The sequence below is a fragment of the Erythrolamprus reginae genome, chromosome 8, assembly GCF_031021105.1.
Source record: "Erythrolamprus reginae isolate rEryReg1 chromosome 8, rEryReg1.hap1, whole genome shotgun sequence".
Lineage (NCBI taxonomy): Eukaryota > Metazoa > Chordata > Lepidosauria > Squamata > Dipsadidae > Erythrolamprus > Erythrolamprus reginae.
In genome coordinates, this window is record NC_091957.1 from 36,850,667 (window position 1) to 36,871,710 (window position 21,044).

General features: G+C 41.4%; 1 protein-coding gene across 1 annotated transcript; it reads right to left on the reverse strand.

The window, feature by feature from the left end:
- Positions 1 to 1,675: 1,675 nt before the first annotated feature.
- On the reverse strand, positions 1,676 to 19,021 carry CDX4 (caudal type homeobox 4). Its single transcript, XM_070758296.1, has 3 exons — positions 18,335 to 19,021; positions 4,692 to 4,837; positions 1,676 to 2,756 (listed from the first exon to the last, which is right to left on the reverse strand). The coding sequence occupies exons 1-3, from the start codon at positions 18,783 to 18,785 to the stop codon at positions 2,484 to 2,486; spliced, it is 870 nt and encodes a 289-aa protein (XP_070614397.1). The 5' UTR covers positions 18,786 to 19,021; the 3' UTR covers positions 1,676 to 2,483.
- Positions 19,022 to 21,044: the final 2,023 nt, after the last annotated feature.

The following is a 21,044-nucleotide window of genomic DNA, read 5'->3' on the forward strand; positions in this document are numbered from 1 at the left end:
GGCAAAGTGAAAGCAATGCCATAGGGACATTGCAGAAAACGATGTCAGCCCTACAAGATGAGCCCACAAGAAGGCTAGAACCGTACTAAGAGCTGAGTCTCACTTACTTTGGCCACGTTGCACAGGGGGATTCAGTGGACAAAGCAATGATGTTTGGGAGAGTTGATAATAAAAGGAAACCAGGCCTCCAAAGAACCTGGTGGTGGTGGTGGAGACCATCAAAGTTGACGCCAGTCACAGCACAAAACAACTCAAACAAGTTGTGCAAGATCAAGATGTGGTCCGTAGAATCACTAAGAGTTGGGCTAGATTGAATGGATAAAATTATCAAAACCCCAAAACCTTTAACCTTAGACTATCTACAATTGATCTCTCCTCCTTTCTAAGAGGTCTGTAAGGGGCGTGCATAAGCGCACCATTGTGCCTACCGTCCCTGTCCTATTGTCTGCTTTTTATCATTACTTATCTAATGTTTTATATGTACAAATTATCACCCTATAATTGTTTGACAAATAAATAAATAATAAAATAATAAAAAACCTGTGGTTTGAGAACAATCTTGCAAGTCTGCCTGTCTTTTAACTTCTCTCGCTCCAGGAGGTGAACCCATTGCTTCTGTGCTTGGTGTTTCCAACATCTTCTGAATGACTCTCCAAAAAATGACTCTCAAAGGCACATCTCAAAAGCATACTTGGATTGTGTAGGGAGAATTAATATCTTCAAGTTACATAATTTGGAACTAACCCTCTAGGATTTTTATTAGGTATGGACTTCCAACTCCTACCACCATGCCAATTGGGGAATTCTTAGAGTGGGCGAGTTTGAGAATGCAGCTGTAAATGTTGGGATCATCTAAGAACTCTCTTAAGAGTTCTTAGACAATCCCACACCATAAAAGACTTCAAGCTGTCACTGATGATAAAGGGGCCAACCACAGGTGGGCTGCTCAGGTGGAATGGTGATGTGTGCTCACCCCCGTGGCTCTGAGTGCTAGCGGAGTCTGGCGCAATTATGCTACTGCACCTGGGCAGGTAGCAAAATTGCATGCAGACATTTTTCTGATCACATCAGACTTTGTGGCCTTTCTCTCAAAGGATGACCCAATGGATCATAGAACTGTCTATCATTAGTACAAAATTCATACTTCTGAACTTACAAATGCCAATTTGAACCAGATCTGAAGTCCAACTAAAGAGGATGAAAGCCTTGTTCGTGTCCTACCAATGATGCACAATCTTTCATTGCATTGGCCAATAATTACCAATTAGGAAACTGCCTCTGACTGCAAACAAAATGAGAATGGCAGTCCTCACATTTACCCAATATTCCTAATGTGGAAATAAGGTAAAAGCTGTTTGGGGTGAATTTGGGTCTCTTTGGAAAACTCATAGAAAGTGCTGGGGATGATGGTGTCTTTGGAATGAAACCTTTGGAAGAGATTTCTCACATAAGCTCCCTATGTTCTGTGATGGTACTTTATATTCCAGGCATAGAGCAAAAACCTGTTGGGATTTGTACTTTAACCCTTGGGATGGCCTTGAAACTTACAATTGGGCAATGTTTGAAAAGCGTACTATTTTACAGTTTGGCAGGAACCAGTTTGGGGAAGTATTGTGGTTTATGAATCTCAAATTAACAACGTGATTTTCAATCATCCATAGAAGAATAACTCTGGTTGATCTGCAAATTTGTTTAATGGTGTCAGATATCTGTGCACTAAAATTCAGCATTCAAATGAGCCAGCCCCACACCAAAACAAACTGAATATTATGATTGATTTAAAAAATAGTGCAAATTGGGCGATTTGCATCATTTATAGTTCATATTATAGCAGTGGAGGAAGCAGAGAGTTCTAAAAAATTCCAGAACTTCATTTCCATCTTCTCAATCTCTAGAAACCTGGATTATGACTTTTTTTTATATAAAAACAGACATCACTCCTTCTCAACATATTTCTTTGTGCTAAAGACTAGAATCTTAGAATATATATTCACAGCAAGTTGTGCTTTGTGCTTTCTTCCAAATCCAGCACTATCACACTCTCCTTCTGCAAAGCAGGCGTCGTCCGCCCAACCCTGACAATAATTAATGCAGTGTGGTATTTCTTCTGACACCAAGTCTTCACCCTGTGAACCAGGAAAAATATAAAACAAGGGGTTGAAGCTGCCGTGTGTGAAATCTTCCAGTCTCTAGTAAAACAAAGTGCAGGACCACCAGTACGGATGCTGGAGAGACGTTCTGCTTGAGCCATTCCAACCAACACAATTTTGTGACCGAGAACTCATGATTTACCCCTACCCCCACCCTCTCAGTATCACAGGACCTCTTGTCCAAAATGGTTGCGTGGCCACCAAGCTTTGGTGGAAATCCCTCTGTCTTTTGCAAGTGGCCATCGGGGAAGCCAGGCGTGGGAGTTGCAGAACCAAGAGTTGGCTCCAGTGCAAAGCCCCTTGTGTTGCTGTGATCTTGAGTTGGCAGAGTCCTCACTGAGAGATCACAACTCGTGTAATTGTCCCATTGTGCTGAAGGCCACTCATGGAAAGAGGAGGAGGAGGAGGCGGAGGAGGAGGAGGTGGGGGTGGTGGAAACAAAGTGCCAGCCATTTCTGGGTGAGTCTGTCGGTCATGGACTGGAATGGGGCTCATGGAACCAGAGTCACTCTGGATGGAGCCCAGGCTGCCGCCGTCAAAACTGGTCATCTTCTTCTTTATTAGTTTCCTTTCTTTGGCTCTGCGGTTTTGGAACCAGATTTTCACCTGCAAGAGAAAAACAGAGGACGGGGGTCAAAAGAGTTGCCATCACTTTGCATCAGGAGCCTGAAAGATGGGCAAAGTCTGAAGCAATCCTAGGCTGCATTGACAGAGGAAGAGAATCAAAGTCACACCAAGAGTTAGTACAGTGATACCTCGTCTTACGAACTTAATTGGTTCCGGGACGAGGTTCGTAAGGTGAAAAGTTCGTAAGACGAAACAATGTTTCCCATAGGAATCAATGGAAAAGTGATTAATGCGTGCAAGCCCAAAATTCACCCCTTTTGACAGCCGAAGCGCCCGTTTCCGCGCTGGTGGGATTCCCCTGAGGCTCCCCTCCATGGGAAACCCCACCTCTGGATTTTGCGATGCTGCAGGGGAATCCCAGCAGGGGAATCCCACCAGCGCGAAAATGGGCGCTTCGCTGGCAACGGAAGTCTGGAGGTGGGGCATCCTAACGGCGGCAGCAGGTTCATAAGGTGAAAATAGTTCGGAAGAAGAGGCAAAAAAATCTTAAACCCCGGGTTCGTATCTCGAAAAGTTCACATGACAAGGGGTTCGTAAGACGAGGTATCACTGTACCGCTTTATAAAGCCTTAGTAAAACCGCACTTGGAATACTGCACCCAGTTAGGCTCACACAACATAAGAAAGGTGTAGAGACTCTGGAAAGTGTGCCGGGAAGAGCCACACAGATTATCAGAGGCTAAAACCTATGAAGAACGGTTGCAGGAATTGGGTGTGACTAGACCAGTGAGGGCAAATCTTTTTTGGCTCGGGTGCGATAGCGTGCACCTGTGAGCCCACACCCATAATGCAATGTCCTCCCGCCATGCATGTTCACAACCCATGCACAGGGCCCGCGAATGCACGCAACCTCCCTCACTGTCTCCCTGCACATGTGCAAAGGTCTCATGGAAATCTCCAGACCTCCAGGAGGCCCGTTGGGCCGTTTTTTGCCATCCCCAGGGTTCAAGAGGCTTTCCTGAAGCCTGCGGAGAGGCAAAAAATCAGCTGGAAGGCCAAAAATCAGCTGGCAAGCACTCGCATATGCGCTGGAGCTGACAGAGGGCAATGCCTCATGTGCCTCAGATATGGCTCTGTGTGCCACATGTAGCACCATAGGTTCACCATCATTGGTCTAGACCAGTGTCTCCCAACCTTGGCCATTTGAAGATATTTGGACTTCAACTCCCAGAATTTGGATTTACCAACCACGTCTGCTGGAAGTGTGTTCCAAGGATCTACTACTCTTTCAGTAAAATAATATTTTCTCATGCTGCTTTTGATCTTTCCCCCAACTAATCTCAGATTGTGGCCCCTTGTTCTTGTGCTCATTTTCTTATTAAAAACACTTCCCTCCTGAACCTTATTTAACCCTTTCACATACTTAAATGTTTCGATCATGTGCCCCCTTTCCTTTCTGTCCTCAAGACTATACAGATTGAGTCTTTCCTGATAAGTTTTATGCTTAAGACCTCCCACCATTTTTATAGCTCATCTTTGGACCCGTTCAATTTTATCAATATCTCTTTGTAGGTGAGGTCTCCAGAACTGAACACAGTATTCCAAATGTGGTCTCACCAGCGCGCTATACAGCAGGATCACAATCTCCCTCTTCCTGCTTGTTATACCTCTAGCTATGCAGCCAAGTATTCTACTTGCTTTCCCTACTGCCTGACCGCACTATTCACCCATTTTGAGACTGTCATAAATCACTACCCCTAAATCCTTCTCTTCTGAAGTTTTTGCTAACACAGAACTTCAAATACAATACTCAGGTTGAGGATTCCTTTTCCCCAAGTGCATTATTTTACATTTGGAAATATTAAACTGCAGTTTCCATTGCCTTGACCAATGTTTTCTCTACATGTTTTCCCACCCACCCAACTGGAGACCCTTGGACAGAAACTCTGCCCTATGCAGGTAACGGAGGCTCCACCTGTCTCTCAGAAAGTCTCAGGTTTGCAGCAAGTTCCGACTTCCTTCGGATGGTGATATATCGGTTGTAATGAAACTCCTTCTCCAGTTCTAACCTCTGGTGGTCTGTGTACACCACACGGTACTTCTCTCTTGTTCTTGTTTTACCTGTTGAAAAAGAAAGGGAGAAAAGTTTGCATTTGCTCCTGAAATTGTGGACCTGTCTAATTGAGGCTTAGGCTAAACCAAAATGCCAGCATTGCTTTTGCTGAGCCTGTCTTCCAAGCCGAACTAAAAATAATACCATTTATAAAAAATGACTATTAAATGCACTGGACCAGAATACAGTGATCCCTCGATTTTCGCGATCTCGTTCTTTGCGAAACGCTATATCGCGATTTTTCCCACCCGATGACGTCACTCTCTTCCTTCCTTTCTCATCTTTCTTTCTCTCTCTCTTTCTCTATCTTGCTTCTTCCTCTCTCACACTCTCTTCCTCCCTCTCTCATCTCTTTCTTTCCTTCTCTCTCTTTCTCTATCTCTCCCCCTCTTGCTGGCGGGCGGCGGGCGAGCGGCGGGCGGGCGAGCGGGGGCATCAGCGAGGAAGACCCAGGGAAGGTTCCTTCGGCCGCCCAGCAGCTGATCTGCTCGGCAGCGCAGTGAGGAGCCGAATCGGGGTTTCCCCTTTGTGTGGGCGGCGGGGAAACCCCGATTTTCGTCTGCTCGCTGCTGCTGCGCTGCCGAGCAGATCAGCTGCTGGGCGGCCGCAGCAGCAGCGAGCAGACGAAGATCGGGGTTTCCCTGCTGCCCACGCAAAGGGGAAACCCCGATCTTCGTCTGCTCGCTGCTGCTGCGCTGCCGAGCAGATCAGCTGCTGGGCGGCCGAAGGAACCTTCCCTGGGTCTTCCCCGCCGCCCACACAAACTCCACCATCTGCTCATGCGCGGCCATGAAAAAAAGGACACACATGCGCAGATGGTGTTTTTACTTCCGCAACCCTACATCGCGAAAAATCGATTATCGCGAGGGGTCTTGGAACGGAACCCTCGCGATAATCGAGGGATCACTGTATCTCCGGGACCGCCTTCTGCCGCACGAATCCCAGCGACCAGTTAGGTCCCACAGAGTTGGCCTTCTCCGTGTCCCGTCAACTAAACAATGTCGTTTGGCGGGACCCAGGGGAAGAGCCTTCTCTGTGGCGGCCCCGACCCTTTGGAACCAACTCCCCCCAGATATCAGAGTTGCCCCCATCCTCCCAGCCTTTCGTAAGCTCCTTAAAACCCACCTCTGTCGTCAGGCATGGGGGAATTGACATGTTCCTTCCCCCTAGGCTTATAAAATTTATGCATGGTATGCTAGTGTGTATGATTGGTTTTAACTTGTGGGGGTTTTTAAATTAATTTAAATATTGGATTTGTCTTACATTGTATTGCTATTGCTGTGAGCCGCCCCGAGTCTGCGGAGAGGGGCGGCATACAAATCTGATTAAACTTAAACTTAAACATATACTGTAGGTGTACTGTACGTACACTGAGAGTTTATGCATTGGAGATAAATTCCTTGTGTTTTCAATCACACTTGGTCAGTAAAGAACATTCTAATTCCAATATACTAGTACAGTGATACCTTGTCTTACAAACTTAATTGGTTCCAGGACGAGGTTCTTAAGGTGAAAAGTTTGTAAGACAAAACAATGATTCCCATGGGAATCAATGGAAAAGCGATTAATGCGTGCAAGCCCAAAATTAACCTTTTGCCAACCAAAGCGCCCTTTTTGGCGTTGCTGGGATTCCCCTAAGGCTCCCTTCCATGGGAAACCCCACCTCTGGACTTCTGTGTTTTTGTGATGCTGTGATTTCGCTGAGGCTCCCCTCACTGGGAAACCCCCACCTCCGAACTTCCATTGCCAGCGAAGCGCCCGTTTTTGCGCTGCTGGGATTCCCCTGCAGCATCCCAAAAATGCAGAAGTCTGGAGGTGGTGTTTCCCATGGAGGGGAGTCTCAGGGAAATCCCAGCAGCACAAAAACGGGCGCTTCGCTGGCAACAGAAGTCCGGAGGCGGGGCATCCCAGTGGCGTCAGCTTGGGTTTGTAAGGTGAAAATAGTTTGTAAGAAGAGGCAAAAAAATCTTAAACCCCGGGTTTGTATCTTGAAAAGTTTGTATGACGAGGCGCTTGTAAGACGAGGTATCACTGTATTTACAAAACAACTCGGGTGTAATTCTTATGCTTCAAAAATGATTTGGAAGAAGTACTTCAGACTTTGTGTGAACCCATCATCTCACTGCTATTCATTAAAGCATTTCTTCTGTTTTAGGCTTTTGTGCAAACCTACAAAAACACACTCTGCTTTAAAAGTGGCACTAATGGGATGAGTTGGTTCCTTAAAATAGTGGCAGGTTTTTCTCAGGCCCTTTAAGAATTCTTGGAAAAGTCAGATTGCCTTAAGAAATAGCAGAGAGAAGCTACAATAGAACATAGAAAATAATTCTTTATTGGCCAAGCGTGATTGGACACACAAGGAATTTGTCTTGGTGCATATTTATTTATTTATTTATTTATTTATTTATTTATTTATTTACTTACTTACTTACTTACTTACTTACTTACTTACTTACTTACTTACTTACTTACTTAACTTACTTACTTATTTGATTTGTATGACAAATCTAATATTAAAAGTCTATAATAATAAATCTAACATTAAAAGTCTACAAACCCCATTGTTTAAAAATCATGCATACAACATACCATACATAAAACTACATAGGCAAGGGGGGATATCTCAGTTCCCCCATGCCTGACAGCAGAGGTGGGTTTTAAGGAGTTTACGAAAGGCAAGGAGGGTGGGGGCAATCCTAATCTCTGGGGGGAGCTGGTTCCAGAGGGTTGGGGCCGCCACAGAGAAGGCTCTTTCCCTGGGTCCCGCCAGCCGACATTGTTTAGTTGACGGGACCCGGAGAAGGCCAACTCTGTGGGACCTAACCGGCGGCTGGGGTTTGTGCGGCAGAAGGCGGTCTCGCAGATATTCTGGTCCGGTGCCATGAAGGGCTGATACTCTAGAGAAAGTCATAACCAACACTTTGAATTGTGACCGGAAACTGATTGGCAACCAATGCAGACTGCGGAGTGTTGGTGTAACATGCATATGCTCTCAGTGTACATAAAAGAAACAGATACATTTGTCAAGAATCATTAGGTACAATACTTAATGATTCAGTTGAACAAGAATCAAAATTCCATTCAATTATTTTCAAAGTGTGCACATAATCACGCTGGCTGGGTCAGGGATAAGAAGGAGGTGGACTAGATGACCTGCAAGGTCCTTTCCAACTCTAGTAATCTAATTTAAGGCATATGTATTCAAGCATCTTTACCCATAACTTCTAAAACAGCTAAAAGCTTCAGAAAAACATTTCCTAGTTGACCTGCACTGATTGTGGCTGCAGTTTTCTGCAAACAGGAAAGAAGTAGATTGTGGCTAACAGCAATTATTGCAAGAGCATCAGACTTTAGGTGGGAAGTCATGTTGTGTTGGACATATTAGCCATGCATGGATATAGTTACCTAGAGTACTGCATTCAATTTTGGTCACCACACTACAAAAGGGACATCGATACTCTAGAGAAAGTGCAGAAGAGAGCAACCAGAATGATAAAGGGACTAGAAACTAAAACATACAAGGAAAGGTTGCAGCAACTGGGCCTGGATAGCCTGGCAAAGAGGAGGTCCAGGGGGGACATGAGAGCGGTCTTCAAATACTTGAGAAGCTGCCACAAAGAGGAGGGGGTCACATTGTTTTCCAAAGCACCAAAGAGCCAGACAAGGAGCAATGGGTGGAAGCTGTCCAAGGAGAGATTCAACCTGGAAATAAGGAGGAACTTTCTGATGGTGAGAGCGATCAGAGGTGGTGAACGCTCCAACATGAGAGACTTTCAAGAAAAGTCAATGACTACTTCAGCTTCAACCGCAATAACACAAGAGCACGCAACAGATTCAAACTTAATAGGAACCGCTCCAAACTTGACTGTAAAAAATATGATTTCAACAATCGAGTTATCGAAGCGTGAAACTCATTACCGGACTCAATTGTGTCAACCCCTAACCCCCAACACTTCTCCCTTAGACTCTCCACGATTGACCTCTCCAGGTTCCTAAGAGGCCAGTAAGGGGCGTACATAAGTGCACTGGTGTGCCTTTCGTCCCCTGTCCAAATGTCTTTCCTTTCTCTCACTTATCATATATATTCTCTTCCTTTCATATATCCTCTCCTCTAAGTTCACTTTCACCCTCTTTTATATTATCACATGTCTATCTTTCTTCCTATGTATTTGTGTATTGGACAAATGAATGAATAAATAAATAAATAAAATAAAAGACTGGACTGCTATTAGACTAGTGTGATGTAGGGTCTCCTGCACCAGCAGGGGGTTGGACTAGATGACCTGCAAGGTCCCTTCCAACTCTAGATTTTTGAAACTGTTTTTCAGTGATCATCTGTTTAGCTTTTTGAGGCCAAAGAGCATGACTGGGTGCTGGAAACTGTAGGAATAAGAAGGGAATTCTTCTTTTTCAACCTCAGGAACTTTCCTAATTCTAAAAGTTGAAGTCTATACATCGTAAAGTTAAAAACTCTGCCTTAGAATAATTGCTACTAGCTTATTGCAATTGGATTTTCTTCTCATGCTTGTTGAAGCTATATACAAAACAGGTGATCTAGCTAATCAGAGACCAAAAGATAAATTTAAGTGGAGGAAGAGTTAGGATCTCTTGCTTAAAAAACTTGGCAAAATTCTTGCCTCCTGACAACAGATGCAAACCTTAGTTTGAAGGACTGTGATCTGCCACTGAAATATCCTTCTTATGTTTGATGGTCTACAGACACGGGCATTAGACAGGTATCATGTATATTAGGACCTTGCACAAATAACATGCACAAATAACATTTGTGTAATGATGTGACTTTCTTGCCATGAATCATTGAGACCTCCAGATGCAGTAGAACTTCAACTTCCAAGGTCCCATCAATTTCTAGAAATTGGCAGAAATTGTCAAAATGGGGAACGTTCTAATTTTGAATCCTATCTATGTTTGGCACATTTCAAAGACGTTAGTTGGATTTTCCTTCAAAAATATAATTTAAGGAACTGAGTTTTTACTCCAAAAAACTAAAGGGCTTACAGTTCTCACTAAACAATTATGAATTTCCCAAATGCATAATTTCCCAATATAGAAATTCAGTTTCTATATTGCAACTGCATTTTCAGAAAGCCTTACCTTATATAAAATAATTTCCTGAATAATTTCTCCTTCAGCTATCTTTAACCCTAAAATCTCCCATCATCTGTGCAATTCAATGTACAATAACTCCCCACATGTTAAATTGTTGCTGCTATTTGGAATTGTCATGGTCAGAAACTTAACAAAACTAAGTATGGGGCTGTTTTAAGAAACATTGAAGCCAGATTTGAAAAGGTTCCACCTGTTGCTTTTTTTAGCTGCAGCTTTCACTATGAAGGGGCAACATCATTTTCTCCCTTTCTCTCTTGAAGTTCTTCATTTTAAAAGATGAGCCAGACAGCCATTGAAACGGAGGGTGGAAAATAGAATGTATTCTCTTCCATATGTATTGTGTATTGGACAAATGAATAAAGAAATGAATAATTTCTTTATTCATTTGTCCAATACACAATACATATGGAAGAGAATAGACATGAAGTAATATATATAAAGATAATATGTAAAAACAGAGAAGATATATGAAAGGAAGAAAATATATATGATATATGAGATAAAGGAAAGACAATTGTACAGGGGACGAAAGGCACACTATTGCATTTATGTACGCCCCTTACTGACCTCTTAGGAACCTGGAGAGGTCAATTGTGGAGAGTCTAAGGGAGAAATGTTGGGGGTTAGGGGTTGACACTATTGAGTCCGGTAATGAGTTCCATGCTTCGACAACTCGATTGTTAAAGTCATATTTTTTACAGTCAAGTTTGGAGCGGTTAATATTAAGTTTGAATCTGTTGCGTGCTCTTGTGTTGTTGCGGATGAAGCTGAAGTAGTCATTGACCGGTAGGACGTTGCAGCATATGATCTTGTGGGCAATACTTAAATCGTGTTTTAGGCACCGTAGTTCTAAGCTTTCTAGACCTAGGATTGTTAGTGTATTTTCGTAGGGTATATGAACGTGGGAGCATATGAAGGCTAAAAAGAAATATATATATATATATTTTAAAGAGATGTTAGAAGGAGGAAAGAAGAATGGGTGTCCTGAACTGGAATGTCCAATGAAGATGTGCTAAATGAATGGTGGAAGACGACCCATTTAAAGGGGCCTTTTGTAATCAGGTTGTTGACTCTGAACAAAACAACTCGCCAGGTGTTTTAAGGCCAGGACCTGCTTTAAGGATGCTCTAGTTATTCCCGCCCCGTCTGAGGCCCTGCTTTGCTCTTGGGGAGTGGGAGAGGAAAAGGTTTCTCCTTAGCCATAAAATTCACAAGGCATTTTTTTTTCAGAACACCCATAAAAGCCAAGAGGGGCCCCTCTTTATTTGCTGTGAAAATCATCCGTCTTTCCGGCAATATAACTGCTAAAGAAAGGGAGCAGAAGCCAGGCTGCATATCAAAGCCTCCCCCCCCCCCTCACAAGTGTCAGAGTGAGGTCTGTTGCTTGGTATGGCAAACCAGCCCTGGACTCAAGACAATGGGGCTGACCAGGGACCCGGAGGAGCAGGACGAGGCTCCTGAACCTCGCAGCTAGTTTATAAAGAAAATAAATCGACATTCGAATTGCCCCTGGTTTCCCCGGTCTTCTTCTCGTCTTCAGCCTAGCTCCTGTCTTACATCAGCCAGCATCTTCCTGGTCACAGGGCTTTGCGAATTGGCCCGTGTCTGCGAATTCAGCAGGGCAATAAAAACAGCTGAGCTCTGCACCCCCCTTTTCCCCTTTCTATCCAGGCGAAGGAGCTTCAAAGGGTTAGAGGGGAGGTTGACCAGCAGACCAGGCGTCTCCCAGGTGGGCTCCACAAGTATTGAGGGAGAAGATTTCGATCTAAGCTCCTCTGGAGGAGCCCGAGTGGAAAGAGGAAGTCCAACAAGGGCTTGAAGACTTAACTGAGAACGAGGGGCATTCCAAGTGCTGGAAATGTAAAAAAGAAATAGGCTCTTATTACCCTCAATGGTGGACTTGTAATAAAGCTAAGTTATATTGAAAAATGATAGAAAAATTGATGAAAGAAATGACATTACAAGAAATAGGAAAACCCCCAGAATTTTAGTTATTAGGTATAACGAAGCAGAAATACAAGAATTATATATTTTTATTTAGTTATCCATATTTTGATAGCGGCCAGGATAGCTTACGCACAAAATTGGAAGGAAGAAAATGCTCCCAAGGAAGAAGAGGTAATAAAGAAAATTTTAGATTGTGCAGAGATGGATATGATGACAAGATGGTTGAACGATCAAGAAGAATCAGAATTTTATATTATTTGGAATAAAGTTTATATATGGATAAACCAAAAGAAAAATAAAATTTTAAATGTTTTGGAAAAGTGTAAATATATTAAAATGATTTTCTTTTTTTCCTTTTCTTTATTATAATGTTTGAACAAAATTCTTCTTTTCATTTAAATTAGTATGTTGATTTAATGAATTAATAGTGTATTCTTTTTCTGTATAAAAATAGACTTCTAAGATGAGAGAGGTAATTGTAACCCCAATTATATGTTAAATGTTTGTGTGTTTGTCTGTTATTTTTATGAAAATTAATAAAGTTTATTCAAAAAAAGAGAGAGAGAATGAGGGGCATTGTGGACTCTAATATCTGAAGGAAGCTCAGCTTAGAGAAGGTTTTGAAAGGAACTGAGAATGGAGTTGGTGCCTCTTGTCTACTTATGACTCAGGAATAAGAGATAAAGCAACCATCTTATTATTTAGCAGTACAAATGTATATGATGCTGGAAGAAGTGAGATAAATAAAACAATGTGGCCCTTTCAGGGATGAGACTCATCAAAATGTTGAGACTCATGAACTGAGAGAAGGATTCTGAAGTCATGAAAACAGAATGCTGAGTGCCATATATAAACTTACTTTCAGGAAAAATAAAAATTAAAGAAGCAAAGCCTAAAATATGTTTGGAATAGAAGGTTAAAAGAAAGTTTAACTGGATTTAAATATTACCGTTGGAATCATTTGATCAATATTGACAAGTGGTAGATGGAATATGCCCAAACAGCCTTCTTAAATCCCCAGCCATCCTTTTGGGGATATAGAAAAAAGTATTAATAAAGGAGAATATTTGTTGAAATTAGAAGTCCTCAGTGCTCTCTGAATTTGGTTGTTTTCTTACAGATGGTTCATTACACAAACTACCTAATGGAGGCGTCTGTAATACTGTGTTCAGTTCTGGAGACCTCACCTACAAAAAGATATTGATAAAATTGAACGGGTCCAAAAATGGGCTACAAAAATGGTGGGAGGTCTTAAGCATCAAACTTATCAGAAAAGACTTCATGAACTCAATCTGTATAGTCTGGAGGACAGAAGGGAAAGGGGGGACATGATCGAAACATTTCAATATGCTAAACAGTTAAATAAGGTTCAGGAAGGAAGTGTTTTTAATAGGAAAGTGAACAGAAGAACAAGGGGGCACAATCTCAGGTTAGTTGGGGGAAAGATCAGAAGCAACGTGAGAAAATATTATTTTACTGAAAGAGGAGTAGATGCTTGGAACAAACTTCCAGCAGACGTGGTTGGTAAATCCACAGTAACTGAATTTAAACATGCCTGGGATGAACATAGATCCATCCTAAGATAAAATACAGGAAATAGTATAAGGGCAGACTAGATGGACCAGGAGGTATTTTTCTGCTGTCAATCTTCTATGTTTCTATGTTTATAAATGATGTCACCTAGTTTGGGTAATGAAACTCAGAAGCACCAAGGACCCCTCAGAAACAGTATTCTAATCCATAGAAGCAATAAAGCATGAAGCCCCTTTTTTGAGGTCTTTGTGTTAAAAGTATTAAAGCTCCATGGAAATTACTATTGTCTCAACAGCTGCCAAGTGAAGACATCTTGACTGTTGAACGATACCACTGGTTGTCTCTCTGTTGCTAAGAGAAACCATAAAGGCAGTGTGGTATAGTGGTGAAAACCCTGGGCCAGGTCTAGGTAGAGACTTCTACCCTCAGCCAGGACAGCATCCTGGGTGACTTTTAAGCAAGTCAACCCAAAACACCTCTCAGAATTGTTGCTCTTGGGAAAGAAACGAAGCCTTCTAAGATTTTTGAGTTGGGTTGAAGAAAAGCTGGATAGAAATGTAAGACATGAATAAACAAATGAGCAAAGTCAACAATATGGTTGACAAATTATGTCTTCTATATGACAAATATATGTACGTAGTGAAAGAAAATATTAATTGGTGATAAGCAAATAACTATCTATGTGTATATATAGAACACCACTGAAACTGAATGTGTTTTAAATGTTGTTTAAGTTTATATGTTCATTTGTCTGCCTAGCTTTTTCTTCTTCTTTTCTTTGTAAATTTGTTTAAATTGTTTTCTTTTCTATCTATTTTTATATGTAGAAACTTAATAAAATTATTTTTTTAAAAAAACAACAACAATAAATGTCAAAGAATTGTACAGAATGCAACTTGCAAGTCTTTCAAGCCTGGCCTATTTCTCCCTGTCTGAAACTGGACCTTTCTTTCTTCCAGAGACTCTTCAGAAGCAAGAAGATACTGTAGGTAGAAACTGAACTCAGGGCCCTTAAAGGAACAGGAGCAACCTGAAGGTTCAGGATGGTGACTGAATGCCTGACCACAGCCCAAACTCATCACTGAGGAGACAGGATTTCAATTGCAAAATCATCACCACCATCTTTTTTAACCTAAGCCTAAACTTAATCCTTCATACATGGCCTGTTTTCAGTTATGGCTTTTTTGCTCTGGAATTGGCTTAGCAGGGACATTTAACCTGTTGAATTTTATCTTGTGATTGGCAAAGATATTTTAATGCAGTCATTAATTGCTGCCCTTTATAGAAACCTTTTCATATCTTTGAACACCTGTCTGCAAATGATGGTTCTGAGTTTGCTCTCATTTCCTCACTAATTAGTTTGTAATTGTGATCATTTTTTCTGTGAATCTATGAATAGCATGATGTCTTCAAATTCCTTCAAATGTCTCTAGAATAGTACAGACAGTTTCCAAATGAGGGAGGCTAGTCCTTCCCAGCCTTTCAAAGATGTGGCCCATCAGCTTCACCAGCCCCCAATGGGAGGTATAGCTTTACACCATGCTAAACCAGCTGCATTCTTCCCATCAGATGGGCACAGCCAAACAAGCCATCTTTAGCTTCAAGGAAACTATTCAAACAAATTGCTAACAGAAATGTTGAGTTCTCCAAATGCTACCACAAGCTATCCAACCCTATTTTGGATTAGGTGAACATTGTGTGAATCCAGATGTTCTTCTGAAGCCTACTCTGGATGCAATTCTCACAACCATAAAACCCATACTAGCTGGGAATTCTGGGATTTACAGTCTGAAAGGGGCCAGATAAGGCCAAGTCAAGAAAATTATGGTATATATATACTGCTCAAAAAAAAATAAAGGAAACAATTAAACAACAGAATATAACTCCAAGTAAACTTCTATGAAATCATACTGTCCACTTAGGAAGCAACATAAAGGGTTATAAAGGGTTATAAAGTGTTAGTTGGAAACTAATTTGACTTAAAAATTGTCAGTTTTTGTTCATGATCCTAACTTAGTTTATTGCTTTACAACAGTACATTATTTCAAACCTGGCAACTTTTAAGATGTGTGAAGCTCCAGTGCTAGAATTGCCCAGCCCCACAAATCCACACACCTAAAAGTTGTCAAACTTCTGATTTACAGCAAGATGACTAGATTGGAAGTTTTGTGGATCATTTTAACACAAATTGAAAACTAGAGATAAGAGATAAGACAGGCAATAAAACAGTCTTTGCTAACCATTCCCTCCCATTCAAATTCCTTCAAATGTCTCTAGAATAGTACAGACAGTTTCCAAATGAGGGAGGCTGTGATTTCTGGAAGTTGTAGTTCAAGGCATCTTTAAAAGTGTTATTTTTAATGCATTTAGTCAAAATCTGTGAATTTACAAAACTCACTCTGTGCGTTGTAGTTCTCATGCTACTTTGAACCATAAATTCACCAAACAGCCTGAGGCACAGAACAAAGCCGACTGGAAATTTATTTACAATTAAATGCTTATCTAGCCTCTGATGTAATATGAAGACTGCTGCTGGATGTGTAGAGTCTTATGGAGACCTATTACTAACTCATTAAAATGTGACATTATTTGACATCTGATAATTGGCTAAGGAAACATCTGCAAGAATTGCAAAATTGAATGGGTCCAAAGATGAGCTACAAGAATGGTGGAAGGTCTTAAGCATAAAACTTATCAGGAAAGACATAATGAACTCAATCTGGAGGACAGAAGGAAAAGGGGGACATGATCGAAACATTTAAATATGTTAAAGGTTTAAATAAGGTTCAGGAAGTGTTTTTAATAGGAAAGTGAACACAAGAACAAGGGGGTACAATCTGAGGTTAGTTGGAGGAAAGATCAGAAGCAACATGAGAAAATATTATTTGACTGAAAGAGGAGTAGATGCTTGGAACAAACTTCCAGCAGACGTGGTTGGTAAATCCACAGTAACTGTATTGAAACATGGTTGAGATAAACATCTATCCATCCTAAGATAAAATACAGGAAATAGTATAAGGGCAGAGTAGATGGACCATGAGGTCTTTTTCTGCCATCAATCTTCGATGTTTCAATGTTTCTAAGCTCAGCTCCAAGAACTCCATAGCTCAACCCTGGGCGACATCTATTCTATTAGTGTTCAATATATTAATATTAGTGTTAATGCAGCTGTAACTAATTTTCTCATGCTTGTTCTAATTTAGCATCATACAAGACAATTTTCCAGACTATCTGAGATGCCTTCTGTAAAGTCATTTGCAATGTTTATCCGGCCCGCTTGTTAAATCCATTGTTATTAACATTCTGGAAGGAGCTCTATCAGGAGATCAAAGGTATTTACTGCATTCTGAGAGGCGTCTAGCAAAAGCCCCTTTTATCCTGATGATCCATTTGAAATGTTAATGGCAGTTACCCTGAAAATGAACCCAGGTGAGCAAGGAATTGCATGCAAGCATTGTCCCTTAAATGCCACTTTGGTTCTGCTGTTATGCAAATAGGTTTCAAAAGGTGCAGAGTTCACCCATCTTGGTTGATTTCAAGTGCAAATGGCTGATTCACAGGTATTTAATACCTGTGAAATAAAGGGGAATATTTGTAGCTCAGGGTCCTCAGTGCTCCGAACTCGGTTGTTTTCTTGCAGACGTTTCAATTTCCAAACTAGTAACATCATCCCTGCTGATAATGCTACATAGTTTGGGTAATGAAACCTCTGCAAGAAAACCAAGGTTAGAGAGCACAAAGGAAGGCTCCCCCCCAAGCTTTGCAAAAAATAGGACTTCGATGACGATTCTAATGTGTATTGTGTACAGCAAGAAAACTGTTACATAGAAACCTAGAAGATTGACGGCAGAAAAAGACCTCCTGGTCCATCTCGTCTGCCCTTATACTATTTCATGTATTTTCTCTTAGGATGGACCTATGTTTATCTCAGCCATGTTTCATTTCAGTTACAGTGGATTTACCAACCATGTCTGCTGGAAGTTTGTTCCAAGCATCTACTACTCTTTCAGTAAAATAATATTTTCTCACGTTGCTTCTGATCTTTCCCCCAGCCAACCTCAGATTGTGCCCCCTTGTTCTTGGGTTCACTTTCCTATTAAAAACACTTCCCTCCTGAACCTTACTGAACCCTTTAACATATTTAAATGTTTCGATCATGTCCCCCCTTTCCCTTCTGTCCTCCAGACTATACAGATTGAGTTCATTAAGTCTTTCCCGGATAAGTTTTATGACGAAGATCTTCCACCAATTTTTGTAGCCTGTCTTTGGACCCGTTCAATTTGATCCATCTCTTTTTGTAGGTGAGGTCTCCAGAACTGGACACAGTATTCCAAATGGGGTCTCACCAGCGCTTTATACAGTGGGATCAGTGTAGACTGTAGATCTGTTGCTTTGCAGTCAATCCAAAATCAGTCTTCCACCACTTTTCCCTGATTTATCTCTGAGTAGCAGCTCACTTCATCGGATGCTGCCAGGAGGATTATTTAGCTGGTTTGCATTCAAACCTCAAGCCAACTCAACATTAACAAGCGACATATGCAAATCCTAACCTTTTCAAAAGCAGATCCCACTCAGTGCCACAGCAATTCTATCCCTCATTTCACATCTGGAGCTGGAGGAGTTTTTTTTTTTAAAAAAAACATCAATTTCTTCCTCTGCCAGCCCGTTTTTTCTTACACCCCCTTCCCCTTAAAGGGGACACTTTTTATGTACACATCATGCCATCGTTCGCTTGGGAAACCAGATTATGGAGACCTTGAGTGAGTCAAAGTTGTGACTCAAGACCCCAGTCAGAAGATGAGAAACCCCCTTTTCAGTTTGGGATAACCTGCCCCATTGGCTTCAGAAAGTTACAGGTTTTGAAGGGGAAGGGAGATTTTAAGTGGCCAACGTACCTGTTGAGGTAGACTGGACGGTTTTCCTCATCCATTCGTAGGAGCTGTGCCTCTGGCTCAGGGGAGGAGAATTTGCCTCTGAATTCATGGCATCCAGAGAAGGAGAAGTCACAGACCCAACAGGATTCAGGGAACCGTAATCGGCAGAAGAGAAGGAGACCTGTCCAGGAGAAGACCTGTTGATCTGGGTGGAGGTGATGGCGTTGGAGGTTCCTGGCCCATAAGCACCCCAGTCCTCCCTGGGAAGCCCATAAGGTGCCCCCCAAGTCCCTGAAGGCTGCCCACGGTTCTCCATACTTTGGGGATGATGGTATCCTATGTAATCTACATAAGGTGTAGCGGAAGGAAAGTTTTGTGCCGGTAGGTTGCTGCCGCCGCCGTTGCATCGTATGGAACCGGGATACATCCTGGCTTCTTTTTCCAAAATATAGCTCACATAGATGAAGTTCATCCCCTAACTTCTTCCTGGCCAGGCATCCTGCTCTTTGGGGTTGGAGGGGCTGATTTTACACGTCTTCTTCTTCTTCTTGCTCTCCCCCTCTCTCTTTTTCAAGCCTAAACCTAGACTGGTTCTGTCGATGAATCAGGAGGTCTCTTTACTGCCCATCCTTGACAATAGGATCCCTGGTGCTGGGCTAGCTGTGGGCTGAGGATCTGCCTCATGTCAAAGATAACTGGCTACTCCCAAACATTTGCATTCAAATGAAGGGTTGGTCCTCTATCCACCCCACCTTAAGGTTGGCTTGCCCATCCCTCCCAGACCCTTCCTGCCCTGGGCCAGGCATGGATTCAGTGTGATTTGTTCTGGGAATCTCAGAAAAAAACAAAGGACAACTAACTCCATAAATTGCTTTGATTGGGGATTATTTATGAGATTTATCTGCCTCCAGCTCATCTACAGGCAATTCTGGGTGGCTTACAAACTTAAAAACCCATAACCATTAAAGGAATAAAGTAATAAACAACAATAATGATAATTTATCATTAAAAGATGGGAGGAGAAGGTAGAACATTGTGTATGAATCCAGCCAATGTGGTTTGTAATTCATTGGCCACAATTGTAGGTTAGCTTTTAAACTTATTCAATATTCATCTCATGAATGAAGCCAGCTGTTCCTTCCAGATGTGATAGATGTTTATATCGCAAAGAGCAAAGGCATTTACTTTTAGATAAATGATCAATTGCAATTAATGGAACATTCAACAGTGGAATGAATTTGTGTATAGACGGCATTTATTTCCAAATTCATGAAAAGAACTCATAAAATTATTTTTAATGAAAGAAATACGAATTTAAGGTACATGTGGCAGACAAAGCATGCGATTTAAAAAACAAAATAAAGTTTTAACACAAACCTCTTCATTCTTCAAGGTTCTAGTAACTGATTTGTATTCATGGAGCAGTAGCTGGAGAAAAATATTAGGGTGTAAACTGTTTTGACATTGTTTCTTGATCAACAACCAAAACATCATAAGAAGGGATGGGAAAAAAATAATAAAGTTCCTTAAGGACTTGCTACTTAGTTGACTTTTGTGAATGACCTGACACTTTTGAGGGAACTCTCTCTTAAAGAGGTGAAAAGTGTTTGAAGATTGCTTTTCTTTCAGCAGCACACAGTCAAAGAGTTTGGGATATTTGTCTTCTAAGTTAAAAAGGGGCATCGTTTTTAACTGTGTGGAGGGAATAGATTTGTTGTTCTCTTCTTTTTAACAAAAAGAAAGATTCCCACATCAGCAGGGAAAAGCTTTGGTGTTATTTTTGAAGATGCAGTTTGTGGAATAACCTCGGGTGAAGAATTAATTTGTAGGCTGTACAGGCAGGTCCATTAAAAGTCTCCGAGAGACCAGAAATAAAATATTTACTTGTGTGTTTTTTCATCTGGGTTGTTTTCTAGCCCATTAAAGTCAGTGGTCCAGTAATTGTGAAATCTAAACTACGGTTTTGTTTGGTTGAATGCAAAACATTGATAGACCAGATCACCTCAAATATTAAATTATACTTTTGGCATTTATGGGATTTAATACCATCCTCTCCAATTTCCTCAAAGGTTTCTTGATAAATGAAGATGTTTCTGAATTGAATTTCCTATTTTACCATATAAACTGCTCTCTTTTATACACTGCTCAAAAAAAATAAAGGGAACACTCAAATAACACATCCTAGATCTGAACGAATGAAATATTTTCACTGAATACTTTGTTCTGTACAAAGTTGAATGTGCACAAGAGCATGGGAAATTGATGGTCAATCAGTGTTGCTCATAAGTGGACAGTTTGATTTCACAGAAGTTTGATTTACTTGGAGTTATATTGTGTTGTTTAAGTGTTGCCTTTATTTTTTAGAGCAGTGTATGATGTCCTGACCAGTTAGATAACTGGTAACTTTAAGATCTCTGGCCTTCAACTGGCTGGGGAATTCTAGGAGTTGAGGTCCACAGAGGTCTTCAAGTTGCCAAGTTTGGACACTCCTGATTTAGACAGAGCATTTCTCTGTTTTTACCAGAAGCTGCCATTGGTGTTTATGAAGGATAGGAAAAATACTTGCTGGATTCACACATTCCCAGGTATCAGTGGCGGGGTGGTTAGAGCACAGTGGTTAGAGTACAGCACTGCAGGTAACTTCAGTTAATGGCTAGTTGTTGTTCATCAGTTCAAATCTCACCATCAGCTCAAGGTTGACTCAGCCTTCTGTCTTTCCAATGTAAAAGCC

Bases quoted from the DNA above. Each gene is read 5' to 3' on its own strand.
- CDX4 (XM_070758296.1), bottom strand. From the start codon at position 18,785: ATGAACTTCATCTATGTGAGCTATATTTTGGAAAAAGAAGCCAGGATG. The intron at 4,838-18,334 runs GTACGTTGGCCA...CTTTTTCAACAG, and splicing joins CGTCCAGTCTACCTCAACAG to GTAAAACAAGAACAAGAGAG. The intron at 2,757-4,691 runs GTGGAGCCTCCG...TTTCTCTTGCAG, and splicing joins TGAGACTTTCTGAGAGACAG to GTGAAAATCTGGTTCCAAAA.